We start from the raw sequence: 19,316 nt of genomic DNA, 5'->3' as shown, positions 1-19,316 counted from the left end.
AGCCCTGCCTCCTGGCGCCGCGCGGACCATGGACGTGTACCGCACCCCCGCCGCGGAGCTGGACGGCCTGGTGGCCCGCAGCCTGCAGCCCCCCGCGGAGTTCGTGGGGGCCGCGCGGCGCGCCCTGGGCAACCTGAGCGCCGCCCTGCGAGAGCGCGGGGGCCGCCCCGGTGCGGCTGCCCAGCCTTGGCGGGTGCTGAAAATCGTCAAGGTGAGCGGCCCCGGGTGGGTCGATCTCAGGGGCTTCATTTGTAAATAGGGGCGATCGAGGACGCTGGGCGCCTTGAGATGGGGGGTGCGGCCTGGGAGGAGGTTATCAGCTCTTTTGATTGATTTCTTTAACACGAATAACGTCCTTCCTATGCGCCAGCACCAACATACTGCCCACAACAGCGCGGCTGAGCAGATACTACTAACTCCCACTTGACAGGTGGGGAAACTGAGGCACAGAGAGACAAAGTAACGTGTCAGCCTGTAAGAGGTCCAGCCAGGATTGGAAGCTGGGCAGTCTGATTCTTGCATCTGTGCTCTTTACGGGCCTCACACTATGCCTGGCCCAAAGGATGCAGAAATAATGACACTCTATAATTACAGCCCAATGTACCAGGAAATTACCAAATAACAGGGAACACTGTCTCATTAAATGACACTTATCTCACTTCACCTTCAGCGAGGTGGGGATCCTTGTCCCGGTTTTATGGATATGGAAACTGACACAGGGCGTGGTTAAGCCACAGGCTCAGGCCACTTTTTGTCACATAAATGCCACTCTGCCCCTGTGACCTCAGGATGCCCACAGACCCAGCGGTTTCCTAGGGCTGAATCTTAGCTAGAGGGGTGGAAAGGAGGAGAGCCTTGCGGCCTGGGAGATGTGGAGGCAGATTTCTGCCCTCGAGATGGACGGGAGTGGATGGGAGTGGATGGGAGGAAGTTCTGCTCAGCAAGAGTCTAAGGCTCCCTAGCGCCCACCATCCTTAGCTTCCAGGGAGACCTGGAACTGCCCTTGTGGTTGAATTTCGCTCTGGCCTTCTGATCCTTCGAGGCTTTGAAGGAGGCAGTGGGCAGTGGCTTCTTTTCCGGCCTTGAGCTGCTGTTCCCTGCGGAAGGGGTTCCTTGGAGGCAAGGCTGATTCGGGCTGGCGGGAGGTGGACAGGATGAGCCTGGGGCTTCTGGTTGGACCAGAAAGCAAAGAAGGGGTCGCACACCTCTGGAGTCACACCAGAAGGACCCCCCCCCCAACGAGGGCCAACATGAGGTGACTCCCCTGCCCCAGCTGTGACCACCGGAAGTGTCTCCAGACATTGCCACGTGTCCCCTGGGGGCACAGTCGCCCACCATTGGGAATCACCATTTTAGAGATGCTCTTGACAGTGTATGTGGGCGGAATGACACAGTGGCTGGAATTCCTTATAAAAATCACATAAAGAGGGAGAAAAGGGGTCAAACAAATGGAGCGATGTGGCGAGACCTTTAAAATCCTCTCTTCCTTTGAGTAGGTTTGAAAATTTTCATAATGAAAAGTATTTTTAAGTGAATTAATTTATGGAGGAAAAAAAAGAATGTGGGTTTGGAGTGTGCTTCCCTGAGTGCAGAGCACGGCCTCGCCTCTCCCAGCTGGGGATCTGAACAGCGGCTGCCTCCTTGCACTTTCATTTCCTGGTTGTAAAGTGAGAAGCTAGTCCTGGTTCTTGCCTCCGCCTGGCTGTGTTACTCACTTCACCTCTCTGAGCTTCACCCATACTGGTGACCACATCACGTTGTTGCCTCTTGGAAACGAGATTACAGGTGTCAGACATTTGGCAGAGCCCTAGGCATGGAGCAGAGACTCTGAGAATGTGACTTTCCTTCCCAAATCCTCAGGCTGGCAGCTTTGCAGAGAGAAACACTGGTCAGACAGGTCTCAGAGACTCAGTGAATCATGTCGCAGTTTTGTATTAATCCCAGGCAAAGGTTGTGAATGTATGTTCTGCGAAGCAGAATTTGTTTCACCTACAGTTTTAATTTTTTTTAAAGTTAGCTGCCAACATTTAGAAATCATGGATTTACATATAAAAATTACTTTTCTTGAAAACTCAGACCTGGCTGCCCTGGGCCTGCCTTCCTGCATAGCTTCAAATGCTGGAAGCTGTGTGGCCACAGTCTCCACCCAGCCCACCTGCCTCACTCAAATTGCCTGCCAGCCTGTGCAGGCACTAGAGTTGGAGAAGGCAGAATTCTGAGTTCTTTCTTTCTTTCTAGGGAGGCTCCTCTGGCCGGGGCACGGCTCTGAGGGGTGGCTGTGATTCTGAACTTGTCATCTTCCTCGACTGCTTCAAGAGTTATGAGGACCAGGGGGCTCACCGTGCGGAGATCCTCAACGAGATGCGGGCACTGCTGGAATCCTCATGGCAGGACACAGTCCTGGGGCTGAGCCTTGAGTTTCCTGAGCAAAACACGCCCGGGGTCCTACAGCTCCGACTGGCATCCACAGACCTTGAAAACTGGATGGATGTTAGCTTGGTGCCTGCCTTTGATGCCCTAGGTGAGGGGTCCGGCCCGTTCCAGCGTTGGGGGCAAGATGATTAGGGATAAGACAGGGCTTCCTGTTCCAGGCCTGCCACCAACTTGCTGTGTGACTATCTTGTATTTTATCTTAAAAGCATCATTGTGATTTTCGCCTTCTCCTTCATAGTGTACCCAGGCTTGAGTGAATATAATAATACGCCCTGTGTCCACATCTGTCAAATGAGGATAATAATAATAATGGGAAATAGTAAGCTGTCTTATGGAGTCGTGGGAACGGCAGTGTGCGTTATACGTGTAATGAACTTGGAACAGAGCCTGGCACCTGACACGGCTATATGTGTGTCTGCTATTCTTATTTCTATTATTCTTGTTACTAGTTTTTCTATTATTATTAGCTGCCGTGATGCTCTGGGAGATTGCTATCTTGAGTTTATCCAGGGTTATGATGTCCTGGCTGACAGCCCCGCTCTTCCACTCCTAAGACACCCACCCTCTGGGCACCCATATATTAACCGTAATAACTGCTATTTACTAAATGCTTAACTATCCCAAGCACTCGACATGTTTTATCTCATTAACTCCTCAGAACAAACCTATGAGGTCGGTACTGTTTTATCTTCCATTTTATCGTCTTTCTTAAGCACAGAGACGTACAGTAACTTGCCCAAAGTCACACAGCAAGTGATGTCAGGAACCTAGAAAATTATGCAGAGTGTTTACTTTTCCCGAGCCAAGCTCAGGGGAAGTGGTGGAGGAAAAGGCACCTCCTGAAAATTCCAATCCTGTCTCCGTCACTGGCCAGCTGTTCAGCTTGGGCAGAACACTGCATTTCTCTGTGCCTCTTTCCTCGGCTGTAAAATGAGGTGAAGGACTGTGCTTCCCTCGGAGGGTTCTGGTCGGGGTACAGTGAGGGGGTTCATGTCCAACTCTCAGCACAGTGCGTGGCATGTAGTAAAAAATATTGGCAATGGCTGCTGAGGAATCAGACCTCTTGCCTTATGTTCCTCTGGCATCGTCTCCTCTCCCCGTGGCACCAATTAATTAACGGGATGTACAGCGGTGTTGCAGTACCACCCGACGGGGCCTCAGGGAGGTGAGAGCTGCCAGCTCGCCGCCTCCTGACTCAGCTGGAAGTGTCACTCCTGTTTAACCATCTTGGAACGAGGAGGCTGCTCTTCAGCTGAACCCCCGGGGGCTACCTGGCCATTTGGGAGGAAGGGATCCATTAGAGCTTTCCTCTCTGCCTCCTGAGAAGCTCCAGACTCTGTTCCTCATCCTCCAGCCCCCATGCTGGTGGGTCCCCCCAAATTCTCCCCACTCTCTTCAGCACCCCAAGCTGAGCTCCGCCCCAACACCACCCTCCAGCCTGCCCTCAGCACCCTTCCTGACTCACAGAACTTCACACCTGCAGGGCAGCTCCGCACGGGCGCCAAACCCGAGCCCAGGGTCTACTCGAGCCTCCTGGACAGCGGCAGCCGGGGGGGCGAGCACGCCGCCTGCTTCGCGGAGCTGCGGAGGAACTTCGTGAACGCGCGCCCGACCAAGCTGAAGAACCTGATCCTGTTGGTGAAGCACTGGTACCGCCAGGTGAGGCCACTCGTGAGGGTCCTTGCTGCAGGCATATGACTGTTTGAATTTGTGCTTCCACAATAGAATATTTTCTTACATTTAGTGGCTATTCATGTTTTTCTTTCTCGGAAGTGCCTGTTCATATCATTTGTCCATTATTTCCTACTGGGTTAGCTGTCTTCTTCTTGTTGATTTGTTGGCACTCTTTATATATTCAAGGTGCTAATTCTTATTGAGTCAATATAATGCAAATCTATTATCCCAGTCTGTGCCCTGAACTTTCACTTTGTGTATAGGTCTTTTGTCACAGGAGACCTCCCAGGCCAGCCTCAGGAATGCCCCCTTGCACTGTTCATACTTGTTGATAGAACCTTGGGTATTGGGGAAGGGGTGCTCATCCTGTGCCTGGAGATGAGAGAACAGGCTCCCCAAAATCTTAGGGAACGTGGCTGGGCCCTTCTGTTGGACCACCCGTCATAAAGCAGCTCTGGTGTAAGGAGATCCTGGATTCCAGTTCTTGCTCAGCGACTGACTTGCTGTGCAACCCTGAGCAAGGTCACCGGGCAAGGCCTGTCTGCTCCCCGCTCCTGGGGCCTTGAATCTCCTACCTCTCCCTCCCTCCCCCTGAATATGAGCCAAGCACTTTGCTGAAGCCCCAGCAGTGAAGGCAGAGGAGAGGCACAAGATTGCTCTCGGCACAGCCGTGGAACACAGCATCCCGTCCCAGCCTCAGCCTGCAGGCAGAGACGGAGAGACCCAGGAAAGTTGTGCAGAGAACGAGCCCTCCCCTCCGCTCTGTCCTCTGAGCCCTGCCCCGCCGTCTGCAGGTGTGCCCACAGGAGGCCAGCAGGGAGCTGCTGCCCCCTGCCTACGCTCTGGAGCTGCTGACCATCTTTGCCTGGGAGCGGGGCTGCGGCAAGGACGCCTTCAGCCTGGCCCAGGGCCTCCGGACCGTCCTGGGGCTGGTCCAGGACTATCGGCACCTGTGTGTTTTCTGGACACTCAACTACAGCTTCGAGGACCCCGCGCTCAGGCAGTTCTTGCGGCGCCAGCTTGAGAGACCCAGGTACCCCCTAATGCCCCACCGCCCGCCCTCCCGCGCCCCGGCCACAGGGAGGTGCTTAAGACTGATAGAGCGGCCTGCGTGGGGGCCAAGGCCGGCGCGGCACGCGCACTTTCTAGTTCAGGGGGTTCAGCCCCAGATACAAATTAGAATCACTCGGGGGAGTTTTAAAACATCTGCCACAAGTTTTGTGCATGGATGTTCTAGTGACATATAACGTCCGCATCCAGAGTGCACATTTCAATGACTTTGTATAAAGTGAACATACCTGTGAAACCCCCACCAGATCAGGATAGAATGTTCCAGCACTCCAGGAGCGTCCCCTGCACCCCTTCTACAGGGAACCCCATTCTGACCGTTGTCGTTACAGTTCTGTTGTGATGTCATTTAAATGGCATCGCCTGGCACTTCCCTTTCTCAATGTGAAGTCTTTAGGACCCATCCCTGTGGTTTCGTGCAGTCACGGGTCATTCTTTTCCGTTGCTGAATAGTATTGTTTTGTGTGAATTTGTCACAATATATTGTCCATTCTACTCAGGGTGGACATTTGGGTTGTTTCCATTCTGGGGCTGTTACAAGTGGGCTGTGACACACAGTCTTGTATGTGTATTTCAGTGCATATGCATAAATGTTGGATATGGATGCAGGATTGAAATTGCTAAATCGTAAGGTATAATTCAGAGTGCGTGGGGGTGGATCCTGCTAGCTTACGATTCTAACATACAGCCAGAGTTGAGGACCACTGCTCCAATTTAATCTCCACAACAGCCCATCAAAGCAGGCATGGTTGTTATCCCCATTTTGAACGTGAGGAATCTGAGGCCCAGAGAAGGTAAGTCATCTGCCCCAGGTCACACAGCTGGAAAGTAGCAGAGCTGGGATTAGAACCAGGTTCCAATCTTGATCTTGACCATCTTGCTAACCAGAACCGTCTCGTCCCTCTTGATTTGCAGGCCTGTGATCCTGGACCCGGCTGACCCTACGTGGGATGTGGGAAACGGGGCAGCCTGGCGCTGGGATCTGCTGGCCAAAGAGGCAGAGTCGTGCTGTGACCACCCATGCTTTCTGCAGGCAGCAAGGGGCCCTGTGCAGCCCTGGGAGGGGCCGGTGAGTGGGGGGGCGCCCCAGAGTCCTTGGGCTTGACCTCTAAGTTACGTGCTCAGTGTTTCCTGAGTATCTTCTACGTGCCGGGGGCCGTGGCGTGTGGAACAGAGTTGAAAAAGCAGGAGCAGCACCGTGTGAGCAATCTGACCGCCACGCCAGGCCTGCCCAGGGGGACAGGACACCTTGGTTTTCCTGGAGCTAGTGTCTGCTTACCACGCTGTGTCCGCCCACCATAGGGGGACCTTCTTATCATTCATCCCCTCTGTATGGGCGCCTTTTCTAACCTGCACTAAGGTGCCATATGGGCTGGTGGCGGCCCTCCCACTTCCCCTCTCTGAGCCCCAGTGGCCCTGACTGTACCAATGGGAGGGGGCTGATGAGAGAAGGGGCATAGAAACCTCTGAGCATGGGTAGGATGGCTCCTTCCACAATCTTCCAGGACCTTCCACGCGCCGGGTGCCCGGGTTTGGACCACCGCATCCAGCAAGACCCTGCCCAGAGGACCCCCGAGGACAGCGGGGTTCTCACTGGTGTGCACCCGAGCACAAGGAAGAGGCAGCCCTGGAGCCCGGCTCCTGGTCCCTCGAGCGCGGCCAGCATCGCGCCCCGCCCACCGCAGGAGGTCTCGGATCTGTCTCGGATCCCTGCCCCGGAGCTGGACCGCTTCATCCAGGACCACTTGATGCCCAGCTCCCAGTTCCAGAAGCAAGTGAGCAAGGCCATCGATGTCATCTTGCGTGGCCTCCGTGAGAACTGCGTCCACAAGCCCTCACGAGCCAGCAAGGTGAGTCTGGCAGGTGCAGGCACCAATGGGACCCTACGGAGGGACCACAGTGGCAGCAGAAGGAGACAGAGCAGGGACACTGGCCATCTCTGGAAGGGTACTTTGCTGGATGGAGAAATATATTTAAGTGCCAGCTTTTTTTTTTTTAATAACACTTTCAAAAAAAACAACACACTATTCAACCATAATCAGATCACTTCCCTGCTCAGCTCAAAGTCCTCCAGCATTTCACCGGGTACGGCGGCCTCAAGGCCCGCGGGATCTGGCCCTGGTCTCCCTCCGACCTTCACTTCCTCCGCACTGGGCCCCTGGCTGCTTCTGGAACTCACCCGGCACACATCCCCACTGCCTGTTCTCTCTTCTAGAATGCTCTTCTCCCATCCTCTTAACTCCCCCTCCCCTCCTTAAGTCTGCAACTCAAGTCCCTTTCTCGCTGAGGCCTGACTACTCGATTTCAAACTGCAACCTCCACCCCACCCCGAGGCCACTCACTGCTCCATCGGCCTCTGCCCAGCACCTGGAACCTTCCAGAACTGTTGTTTGCTGACTGTGCCTCCCTCCCCCGCCCCCTGCTAGATTATCAGTTCCAAAAGAATGAGTAACTTTCACCCACTCGCACATCCTGGTAGGCGTCAATGATCAATAAACATTCATTGAATGAATGAATGAGTGAATGAATGAATTGATTGAAACAGGCCCACAGAACACATCTGCAGGCCCCTGGGGGCCTGGGTCCTCCGAGTGCACCTGTGGTCCAGATGTGCAGTCGGCAGGTGCTGCAGGCGTCCCGCTGAAACCTTTGATCACGGCCCCGCTGCAGCCCGCCCACGTTCCCGGCTGCTGCATATCGGGCTGACTTCGCGCAGCCTCCTCAGGTTGGAAGGCAGGTGCAGGCAGACACGGCCCGACTCTGCCAGGCTCCCAAGAGTCAGAGGTCACAGGGCTGTGTTGTAGTACCCCTGACCCTACACCAGCGAAGAACAGTCTCAGGGTGGCGGGTGGGGTGCAGCTGGTGGGGTCAGAGGGTGACTCCTGGGCTCCCAGAGGGTCCCTGCTCTGAGATGTTCTTTTCCCTGCAGGGGGGCTCATTCGGCCGGGGCACCGACCTCAGGGGTGGCTGTGATGCCGAACTGGTCATCTTCCTCAACTGCTTCAAGGACTACAAGGACCAGGGGGCCCGCCGGGGGCAGATCCTTGAAGAGATACGGGCACAGCTGGAATCGTGGTGGCAGGACCGGGTCCCCAGCCTGAGCCTCAAGTTCCCTGAGCAGAGCGCGCCTGGGGCTTTGCAGCTCCAGCTGGCATCCGCGGCCCTAGAGAGCCGGGTGGATGTCAGCCTGCTGCCTGCCTTCGATGCCATTGGTGAGGGTGCCCAGCCTGCGCCTTGGAGAGCTGTCTTCAAAGACGATCTGTGTGTGTGTGTGTGTTTGTTTTGTTTTGCTTTCCTTTTCGGTAGCTTTTTAGACTTTCTCTCGGTTCATAGCATTCTTCAGTGTCTGATCTGTCTGCATATGCTCTCTTTTTCTTTACACTGTTGAATTTGTCATGCTTTTCCAATCTGAGAACTCAACTTTTCCTCTAGTTTTAGGAAAATGTCTTCCAACATCTCTTTAAAGACTGCCTCTTCCCTATTTTCTCTATTCTCTGCTTCTGGAACCACTCTTAAATGGCGGCTCACTTCCTTCTCCCTGTCTTTTCTTCTGTCTCATTTTTCCCATCTCTGTATCTCTCAGGGCTGCCTGCCGTTCGCTTGTTCGATTCCACCTTCCTATTTCCTAACTCTCTTCAAATGTGTCTAATCTGCTTCTGGCCTTAATTTTTTTTAAATCTCAATGACGTTATTTTTCACTTGTAGAAGTTCTATTTGGCTCTTTCTCCGATCAACCCATCATTTGTTCATAGATTCCTATTCTTTCATTGTGGCTTCAGTTCCTTTGATCTCTTTAATTATCTTAGTCTCTCAGATTGTCCTGTTTTCTCCAGTTCTTGAAGGGCTGCTTCTCCTCGTTGCTGGGTTTCCCGACTCTCCCTCGTGGTGGATCGTTTCCTCATGTGCTCTGTAATTTTTGATCGTGAGCTCATCTTCGGAATATGTGGCACCTTCATTTTCTTTCCTTTCCCATGGATGTTCCTTCTGCTCTGGGTTGGAGGCACAGCCTTTAGGGAACCAAGTTTTGATTTTGATTTCTAGCGAAGCTTCAAGAGTTTCACTAGTTCTCAGGCCAGTTTTACGTTCTTTTAACAGCCTGGGGTTCCCCCACCAGAGACTGTCGATTTGGGCTTCACACCCACATCCAGCACACAACTGGGTCTCCGTTTCTTCTTCCTCCGACCCAGAGCCCAACGGCAGGCTTCCTTGAAGTCTCTCTGAGAGACGGTGATCTTTTTTAGTCGCCGTCCATGGAGAAGGCATCTATTCCAGAGTGCCAGCCTCACGAAAGAGGGGGGCGGGACTCCATTCCAGCTTCCTCTCGATGCCCTGATTTTCTCTTCTGGGAGCTAACAACATTAATAATAGCTACAGTTTATGTTTATTGAGCATGTTGCATATTCTAAGCCTTCACACATCAATTTCATTTGATTCTCACAAGAGCCCTATGAAGGGGATGCTATTTCTTACCTCCGTCTTACGGATGAGGAAACCAAGCCTCAAAGAGGCCAGGTCCGCACAGCTAGGATTTGAACCCAGGCCCGTCTGAGCCCAAAGCTCATCTCCTTCACCTCTTTGCTACATGGCTTGTCTGCGGTCAAGATTATCCACCTTGCAGAGTTACTGGGTGAATTACTGAAAATTATTTAAAAAGCGCCCAGCATATAGTCGGTACCAAATAATAATAATAATAATAGCTCTGCTTGCTATTGTAAGTTATAGATTGTCTACAGTTGATTCAAGGTTTTATCATTGCTGTTAAACTTACGGAGGCTGGTGCTGGCTGGGCCGGGAAGGCTGCTGACTCCAATCAGAACTGTGCGCTCAGAGCTCCTAACACCCACAGGCCAGCTCCGCGCGGGCGCCAAACCCGAGCCCGGGGTCTACTCGAGCCTCCTGGACAGCGGCAGCCGGGGGGGCGAGCACGCCGCCTGCTTCGCGGAGCTGCGGAGGAACTTCGTGAACACGCGCCCGACCAAGCTGAAGAACCTGATCCTGCTGGTGAAGCACTGGTACCGCCAGGTGAGGCCCCCACGCCCCCTTGCTCCGCCCAGGAAGCGGGTGCTGTCATGGCAACTGCCTCAGCCAATCAGCTCCTCCTCTACGCCGCGATCACCACCCCCCCCCCCCCCCCGACTTCTTATTGGCCATCCCAGCTAGAAGGACCACCACCTCCATCCTCCCGGTCCCTTCCCACCTCCAAGCCTTTGCTCGTGCTTTTCCCCCATCACCATCTTCTTTGCAAGTTGCGCCAGATCTTGAGCGTCCTTCAGGGCTCCCTCGCTGAACGCTCCTCTGAAGGCCAGCTCGCTCGCGCTCACTTATTCAACAAACGTCTCCTGAGCGCGCGTTGCTGCTAACTGTTGGGATACCGAGATAAATAGATTGCAGCTGCCTTTCCTCTACACCCGAGCCCATCCACCCTTTGAGGAAAGACTCTAGGCAAAGACCCAGTCTGAGCCTCTTAGCCTCACGGTGTGACCTTGGACGAGTCACTCTGCCCTCTGGAATGAGTTCATCCACCTGTAAAATGCAAAGGCTGAGCCAGGCTACCTCCAGGTTCTACTCTCTCTTGTCGTTTTGCTTTTTATATTCCTCTGTTTCTCCGACTGCGTAGGGCCGTGCATAGCACACAGTAGGTGCCCGCGTCCACTGATTCTTGACTGGCTTTGGGTGACACAGGTTGCAGCTCAGAACAAAGGAGCGCAGCGGGCCGGTGCCTCTCTGCCGCCCGCCTACGCCCTGGAGCTCCTGACCATCTTCGCCTGGGAGCAGGGCTGCGGGGAGGACCGCTTCAGCATGGCCCAAGGCCTGCGCACCGTCCTGGGGCTGGTCCAGCAGCACCGGCAGCTCTGCGTCTACTGGACGGTCAACTACAGCTTTGAGGACCCAGCTCTCAGAACGCACCTTCTTGGCCAGCTGCGGAACCCCAGGTGCACGCCCACTTCCCCACTGCCTGCTCTGTGTCATCCTTGTCCTGACCCATTGTCCCCTGGAGTCACTGTTCCACGAGCGGTCCAGGGTGGGGTTGGGGCACCCCACCCCGCTTCCCTCTGGACTCTGCTGAGAAGGCTTGGACACAAGGAGCCCTGAAGGAACCCAGGGCCGGTTTTAGTAACACAGTAAAATACCATTTCTTAAACTAAGGGGCTGCCCAATAGCTTCCCGACAGAGGCGGCCAGCCGGGCACCCTCCTGCACTTGGGCAAAACTTGGCCAACCTTAAAGTCCTCATAGTCTCCTCCATCTCCCCAGGCCCCCCACCCCCTCCCGGTCTCTCCCACCCCTCTGTTCCTTCACTGATTCCCACCTTCCCCACCTGCCTGCCCACCCACTCTGCCCCCAGGCCCCTGGTCCTGGACCCTGCCGACCCCACCTGGAACGTGGGCCAGGGCAGCTGGGAGCTGTTGGCCCAGGAAGCAGCAGCCCTGGGGACGCAGCCCTGCCTTATGAGTAGAGAAGGGACACCAGTGCAGCCCTGGGATGTGATGGTAAGAGGGGGTCCCTGGGGTGGCAGGTGCTGGCGGCACCCCTCCCCAGATCCCCTTTCCCGGCCGGTGCACACATCCCCAGCCGCTAGGAGTGTAGGCTGCTGACGGCTTACAGCTGAGGCACGGGTTGTTCCCCCAGTGAGGCATGGGCCTCCTCAGTGCCCCCGTTCAAAGTTGGGGAAACTGAGGCTGTGTGGCAGAGGTGGCACCAGAACTGGAACTCTGGTCCCCATGATGCTGGGACCCACCGACCAGTTGAGAAGAAAAAAATATAGGACATAGTGGGAGTCTTGTCCTCATAGGACATCATAGGGCGGGGCCTGGCGTCCGCGGGGACCCCATCTCGAGCTGGCCCTACCTGGGTTCTCCCTGCAGCCCGCTCTCCTTTGCCAAACTCCGGCCAGTGACCTGGACAAGTTCATCACTGAATTCCTGCAGCCCAACCGCCACTTCCTGGAGCAGGTGAACAAGGCCGTGGACACCATCTGCTCGTTCCTGAGGGACAACTGCTTCCGGAACTCTCCCATCAAGGTGCTTAAGGTGGTCAAGGTGAGTCCCAGGGGGCTGTGGGCAGAGAGTAGGGCGGCGATCTCTCCCAGGTCCGGCCAAGTCAGAGCCATTTCTGTGGCCCCTGCAGCAACCAGCACAGGGCCAAGCATCAAGGAGAAAGTAGAATGTGGTCATGGCTGGATGGCAGAGGGAGGGCTCAGGTTGCCCAATGAGTTTGTTTTGGTTGCTCATGACAGCCAACTCAAAAGAAGTGACCAAAGGAAGGTATTGGCTGATGTCAGCGGAAAACCCTGGAGTAGAGCTGCCTTCAGACACGGTTAGATCCAGGAGCCCATACAGGATCTTCAGGACTCAGCTTTTCTCCCTAGCTCCTAGCTCTCGGCTCTGTCTTCTTCTGTCTTTGGACAGGCCCTGTCCATGTGATGGTCTTTGGCATCTCTAAGCTTCCAGAAAGGGAAATTCTCTTTTCTTGAAATTCAAAGAAAAGTCTTAGAATTGAGTGTCGTTGGCTGGCTATACCTCCCCGAACCAATCACGGGGCTGGGGGGACATCCTGCTCTGCCCGGCCACGCCTGGGTCACATGGTGGATTCAGCCCCATGTGGACATGGTGGGCTGACTGTGGGGGAAGAGGGGCTCCCCCAGAGAAAGCCAGAATGTGGTCCCAGAGGGTGGAACGGATGTCGGGGTGTACCAGAAGTCACATTACCCACTGGAGCAGATACAACCTTAGTTCCCAATCGGAGTCACAGTGAGACGCAGGTCAGCACTGCAAAGAGCATCGGCACAGAGTCAGCCGATGAAAAGTCCCAGGCCTGGTGGTTTGCTGTGTGACCCCAGGTAAATACCTTCCCCTTTCTGATCCTTGACTTCCTCATCTGTAACACTTGAGGACAGTAGCCTGACTCGCTGTTCTCAATTGTGGCTTCACTTAGAATCACAGTGAGGCTTTTAAAAAATATACTGATGCCCCAGCCACATCCCAAATTAAATCAGCCTCAGGGGTAGAGGGGCCAGGCATTGGACAGACAGGCTTGAGAACCAAAGGCCTAAAAAAATCTCTCAAATCCCTTCCAGCCCCCAAACAATAGAATGAGAAATTTTACATTTATTGAAGGGTTTAAACTTATGTCTTGCACTTTTCCTTTTCTTACAACAATGCCACATATTAATTCCATATTAAAGATGTAAAACAGAGAGGTTAGGTGACTTGCCCAAGGTCACACAGCAGGTCCCTAACTCAGAGTGCAGAGCCCATAGTCTCTGGCAGGAGGAGGTCAAACGGTACTTCAAGGGTCGAGCCACCTGCCATGTCCTCTCCAGGGTGGCTCTTCAGCCAAAGGCACAGCTCTGCGAGGCCGCTCAGACGCCGACCTAGTGGTGTTCCTCAGCTGCTTCAGCCAGTTCACCGAGCAGGGGAACAGGCGGGCCGAGATCATCTCAGAGATCCGAGCCCAGCTGGAGGCGTGTCAGCAGGAGCGGGAGTTTGAAGTGAAGTTCGAGATCTCCAAGTGGGAGAACCCGCGCGTGTTGAGCTTCTCCCTGACATCCCAGACGATGCTGGATCAGAGTGTGGACTTTGACGTGCTGCCGGCCTTTGACGCCCTAGGTGAGGTGCCCAGGCACAGTCCCCAGAAGGGGAACAGCAGAGGCAGGGCTGCCACGGACAGCTGTAGAGTTTGTGCACTGCACAACTAGACCGCACCTGTTCACATCGTAGGCATTGTCGATGTGGATGTTTGTCACACCTGTCCTGCAAAGTGTCCGGAGAAAAGGGCACCTTTTGCTAATTCATGCAAAGGTGCTATGTGGGCAAACGGTGGTCCTGAGCTGCGTTCTTGTCCCAGCAGCTCCACCAACATGCTGGATGATCTTGAACAAGGGACTTCCCGCTCTTGAGCCCCAGCGTTTTCATCTGACAGTGTGGACACTGAAGTATCTCAGTGCGTCCCCAGCTTTGAGTATCCGTGTACCACCTCCCACACCCACCACAGACCCATTCGATCAGTCCATTCAATTAGTGCACCTACTGTGTGCCGGACTCTTCCCAGTCCTGAGCACAAACCCCTGAACCAAACAGCCACAAATCCCTTTGTCTGTACTCAGCTCCGAGTGTGAGAGCAGAGTCTGCAGGGGAGGAAACCCCCTGGAAACGAATGTATCTGGCTCCTGAGGTTTGGGAAACAAGTAGCGAGGGAGAGATTCATCCAGAAATGCATCTGAATCTATTCAGCTCCCAGCTCAGAGGGCGGGAGCTGGGTATCAGGGGTGCCTTCGGGTGCAAGGGACCAGCCGGGGACGCCAGCGCTGCCCACCCCCCGCTGTGTTCCCTGCAGAGGCTCTGCCTTGTCAGAGAGAGACCAGCAGGTGTCAGGCGTTAAAGAAAGGTCAGCTCCCAGCTGAGACGTCCTCCTGCTGGGGAAGCGGGTGCATTGAAGGTGGGCAGCAAAGGGGATGAGACCCCCCCCCCAAGGATTTCATGCCGGGCCTGTGTTCCCCCTCAAAGACCCCCGGGCCTCCCACTGGGTCCTGTCCACCCACAGGGAGACGCCCAGCAGGAGATCTCAAGAAGTCCTTCCTGAGCTGGCCCCACGGGGACCCTAGGGAGTGAAGTGATGGTGGTCTCCTCCCCCCCTGCAGGCCAGCTGGTCCCGGACTCGCGGCCCCGCCCGCAGGTCTACGTGGATCTCATCCACAGCTACAGCAACGCGGGCGAGTACTCCCCCTGCTTCACGGAGCTGCAGCGCAACTTCATCAGCTCCCGGCCCACCAAGCTGAAGAGCCTCATCCGACTGGTGAAGCACTGGTACCAGCAGGTTCGCAGGGGTGCGGGGCCACCCGCCGGCGGCCGGGCTGTCCCTCCGCAGCGCTGTCCCGGGAGGATGCGGGGCCCGGCCCCGGCCGGAACCCTGGGCTGGTGGAGCAGAGAGAGAGAGATTTCCCAGCCGTGGGACCTCAGTCTCCTCATCTGTGCAATAGGGCTGACATAACCGTGCCGTGGGATTTGACGGGATGATGACCGTATGGCATGGGCACACGGAGGTGCCCAACAGAAGTTTGGGGTGGGGTTTGCCCACTCTGGAAGGGTCCCTCCCATTCCTCTTCATTGCCGGGAGGGACCAACACATCCCCTGTCTCCTTGTGTCCCAGTGCAACAAGATGCCCAAGGGGAGGGGCTCGCTGCCCCCCCAGCACGGGCTGGAGCTGCTGACTGTGTATGCCTGGGAGCAGGGCGGGTGCGACTGCCAGTTCAGCATGGCCGAGGGCTTCCGCACCGTGCTTGAGCTGGTCCGCCAGTACCGCCAGCTCTGTGTCTACTGGACTGTCAACTACGACAACGAGAACGAGACCGTCAGAGACTTCCTGAAACTGCAGCTTCAGAAGCCCAGGTCCAGGCCACCCTCCATGCCCGGGTTCCCAGCTCCGGGGTCACTCCCTCCCTCCCCGCCTCCTAAGGGCATGGAGCAGAGGCAGGAAAGTCTTCTTTCTAGAGCCGAGCTCCTTTCTAACAGTGGTGCTCAGTACTGAGGGACAGGCAGCCAGCTTCCTGGTCACCTGTAAACAGGGTGGCCCAGTGGGATGCAGGATCCAAGTTAAATCTGAATTCTAGATAAACAGTGGGAAACTTTCTGGTATAAGTATGTCCCATGCAATATTTGGGATATACTTATGCTTTGGAAAAAAAAAAACTTACTCATTTATCCAAAACTCCAATTGAACTGGGCATCCTCTACTGGTATTTGTTTAATCTGGCAACCCCACCTGCGAACCCTCAGAGAACATAAGCATATCTCGTTCTTGGGGATTTCACCTGCCTCTGAAATGGTGCAGAGGTACCAGAGGTGCTTTCACAAGTGCCTGAGGCACCTCCAGGCAGTGGACAATGGCTCCTTGAGCGATGTGTTGAGAAAGACTCTGAGGTTGTGATTTGGCTCAGTGAGAAGAGTTGCCTGCTCAGTCAGCGAGGTGTCCCACCCACACAGGAAGGGAGAGGGGCGCAACCAGTGCTGTGATTGATTAAGGATGCCTGCTTGGCGTCCAGAAGGGGTGAGCATGCCTGAGCACTGTTGTTGATTGGTAATGTCTGCCCTGGATGCCGCTGGGAGACCTGGACCACGTGTGGCTTATTTTCTCTCCCTGCCCTCGAGCGTGTGTCCAGAGCCCTGAAGAGTCTACGAGCCCTGTCCCTGCCCACTGCAGAGTGTTGGTGAGGGAAGAGAATAGTCCAACCAACCCTAGAATAGGCCAACCAAATTCCTCAAAGTTGCAGGAATAAGACTGACCCTGGATGGAAATTGCAGGCCCATCATCCTGGATCCGGCTGACCCGACAGGCAACCTGGGCCCCAATGCCCGCTGGGACCTGCTGGCCAAGGAAGCTGTGGCCTGCATGTCTGCCCCATGCTGCATGGGCAGGGATGGCAGCCCCATCCAGCCATGGCCGGTGAAGGTGAGAGACCTGTGGGGCAGCAGGGGCGCCCTTGGTGGGGGGGGGGGGGCAATGTGGGCGGGGGAGGGGCATGTCTGCTCCCAAAGGGGCAGGGCCCAGTCCTGGCCCCGGGTGTGCCCCCGGCCTCCATGTCCTGTCTGTCCATGGGTCTCAGCTTCTCCAGGAAGGTCAGGGCTAACCAACGTCTTCTATAACCCTCCCCAGGCCGCGGTGTGAAGCCCAGAAAGTCAGTGGTCGTACCAGATGGACAGATGGACACCAGCCCTTGCCCTGGGGAGACTCAGGGTCACCTGCCACATGCGTGTGTGAGTGTGTGAGAGACAGCGAGACTGAATCAGTGGGTCTGCCTCCTCCGCAGCCCAGCCTCCCAGCCCTTCCCACCTCCGAGTGGCCCCTCTGCTCTCCCCACCTGACTCAGTCTCATCGAGCACCACCTGGGACCAGATGGGCCCTCGCCGGCTCACACACTCCCCTGCACCCTGCAGTCCGTGGGTCGGCCCCAGCCTGGGTTCTCAGCTTCTCCATCACCCTCGTGACTCTCTGTTCTCAGGCAGCTGCTGCTGCATCCTACACTGCACCCCACCCCTGCTGTGAACGGCCTCTTTCTCCCTGACTTCTCTCTGCCCATCCACACGGGCTCACATCCTTCCTCCTGCGGAAACCCATCCCTGGCCTCCCAGTGCCTTGCCTTCTTCCCCAGTCCAAGAACTTTTCACGGGGATGGCAGAGTTTTCATCTCGTTTGTCAGCCACTATCAGTTGGTCGTGGCTGCCTGGAGCCCTGTGTTCTGAAGGATTCTGAAGAATGGATACATAGCTGGGAAGAGTGACCTAATCGATTGGTTATGTCTGCCATGGGTGCAGTAGAGGAAGGTGGTGGCATGAGTGCCGTGATTGATTGGCAGTGTCTGGCCTGGATGCAGGAAGAAGGTGCTCGCAGGCCTACAGTGTATCTTTGGGCTATTGAGGAGCTCTCTGAGCTCAGCTGCCAGCAGGGGAGCATGCCCAGATCAGCTAGCTTTGTCTGCCACATACACAGAGGGAGACGGGGACATGCACGCCATGCGGTCCCTCTCACTGGACACCTAATTGGATCCCTTCTCATCAGAGACCTCGGTTTCTTCACCCTTCCTGTTGCACTCATTCCCCCAGTTTGTACATCTCGATGCCATGGCTTGTTTGTCTTACTGAATTTTTTCTGGGTTTCTGTCTTCTCTCCTGACCCACTGGAATGCCACCCATGGGATCCTCCATCCTCAACTGAACGTGAGCCAATGCTCGAACAACGGTGCTCAGCCTGTTTCTCTCTGCCTCCAGAACAAATCTACCAGGTCCATGCAGGAGGCACTCCAGACCTCCAGTCCAACAACGGTGCCCCTCTTAGTCAGGGCTCAGCACAGAAACCAGAAAGTACTCCAGGAATCGTAAGCAGAAAGGGGTTCCACCTAAACCCACCTAAACTCTGCCAGAGGAGCAGAAGGCAGGGGCCACCGCTGGACTATTGGTTTCAAGATCAGATCACCGTGGCTGACTCAGAGGTCAGGAAGCTGCTGTTTCTGCCAACGCCACTGCAGCCGCCCCACTGCCACACACCCACAGCGCTGGGGCCCAGACCCGGGAACAAGGGCTCAGCGGCCACAAACATCTCTCAGGACTTGCCAGCTGCCAGCGCTGCCAGAAGATGGCTTCTGCCTCCTTCCTTTAGCACAGTTTAAATTACAGCCAGAATTCTGGCTGCAGGGGAGTCTGAGAGGCGAATGTTTCATCTCCCATCCCACGTAGCGCAGGGAGGAATGGATGCCCAGTGCCTGGGCCCAGGGTCCGGCCAGCATCCCCCGCAGCTGCACTGGGAACATCTTTTGGGTGGGTGATGGAGTGGTCCATCCCAGAAAGGAGGGCCAGGAGACAGAGAAAGCAGCCACTGCATATCCCCTCTCTGCCCTCCGGAGTATCTCAGACAGTCTGACTCTCTCGGGACCACTGCTGGGCACTGCCGGTCAGGTGCTGTGTTAGTCCCTTCGGGCTGCTGTCACAAAGTACCACAGTCTGCGTGGCTTATAGTCTCTCTCAGTGCTGGAGGCTGGAAGTCTGCCGTCAGGGTGCCAGCCCGGTGGGGTTCTGCAGAGGGCCCTCTTCCGGGCTGCAGACTTCTTGTGTCTTCCGTGGTGGGAAGAGAGCTAGCCAGCCCTCTGGCCTCTTCTTGTAAGGGTGCTAATCCCATTCACAGGGCTCTACCCTCCTGACCTAATGACCTCCCAGAGGCCTCACCTCCTCACACCATCACCCTGGGATTAGGGTTTGAACATAGGGATCCAGGGAGACACGAACATCCCATGCATTGCAGGGATGCAGACCAGGGGACGGGAGGAAGCGCTCTCCCCTCACCATCATCCTCTTGGAGAGAGAGAGGGATGGAGAGCCGTGCTCTGCTCCACAGGGAGCCAGTCCTCCGCCTTCGGCTCAGCCCACAGGGTCTGGGGTGGGTGAGGCTCGGGAAGACCCCCCACGACCCGAGCCACATGTACGCCTCCATCCCCGTGTTGCTCTTGCTGCTGGATGGGTGTTAATAAAGTCTTCTTAAACTCACCTTGCTGACTGGCCAGGAACCTAAGACGGGAGCTCTCAGGACCCCAAGTTACACCTTCTGTGTTAGCCCCGGCTGCTGCTCCGCGCTGTCTCGAGAACTCGGGGGAA

The 19,316-nt window shown here is 55.6% G+C and overlaps 1 protein-coding gene across 1 annotated transcript; it reads left to right on the top strand.

The window, feature by feature from the left end:
• On the top strand, positions 1–19,204 carry OAS3 (2'-5'-oligoadenylate synthetase 3). The gene is given in 16 exon segments (NM_001081757.1): positions 1–205; positions 2,239–2,521; positions 3,917–4,092; positions 4,902–5,140; positions 6,091–6,244; positions 6,681–7,025; positions 8,105–8,387; positions 10,022–10,197; positions 10,858–11,108; positions 11,521–11,665; positions 12,041–12,205; positions 13,498–13,783; positions 14,815–14,990; positions 15,325–15,563; positions 16,476–16,623; positions 16,828–19,204. Coding segments are annotated over 16 exon segments (3,255 nt in total). The 5' UTR covers positions 1–28; the 3' UTR covers positions 16,840–19,204.
• The last annotated feature ends 112 nt before the right edge of the window (positions 19,205–19,316 follow it).

Source organism: Equus caballus, chromosome 8 (genome assembly GCF_041296265.1).
Source record: "Equus caballus isolate H_3958 breed thoroughbred chromosome 8, TB-T2T, whole genome shotgun sequence".
In the NCBI taxonomy this organism is placed as follows: Eukaryota; Metazoa; Chordata; class Mammalia; order Perissodactyla; family Equidae; genus Equus; species Equus caballus.
Note: the sequence above shows the minus strand (reverse complement) of the source record. Positions and strands in the feature narration are given on the sequence as shown.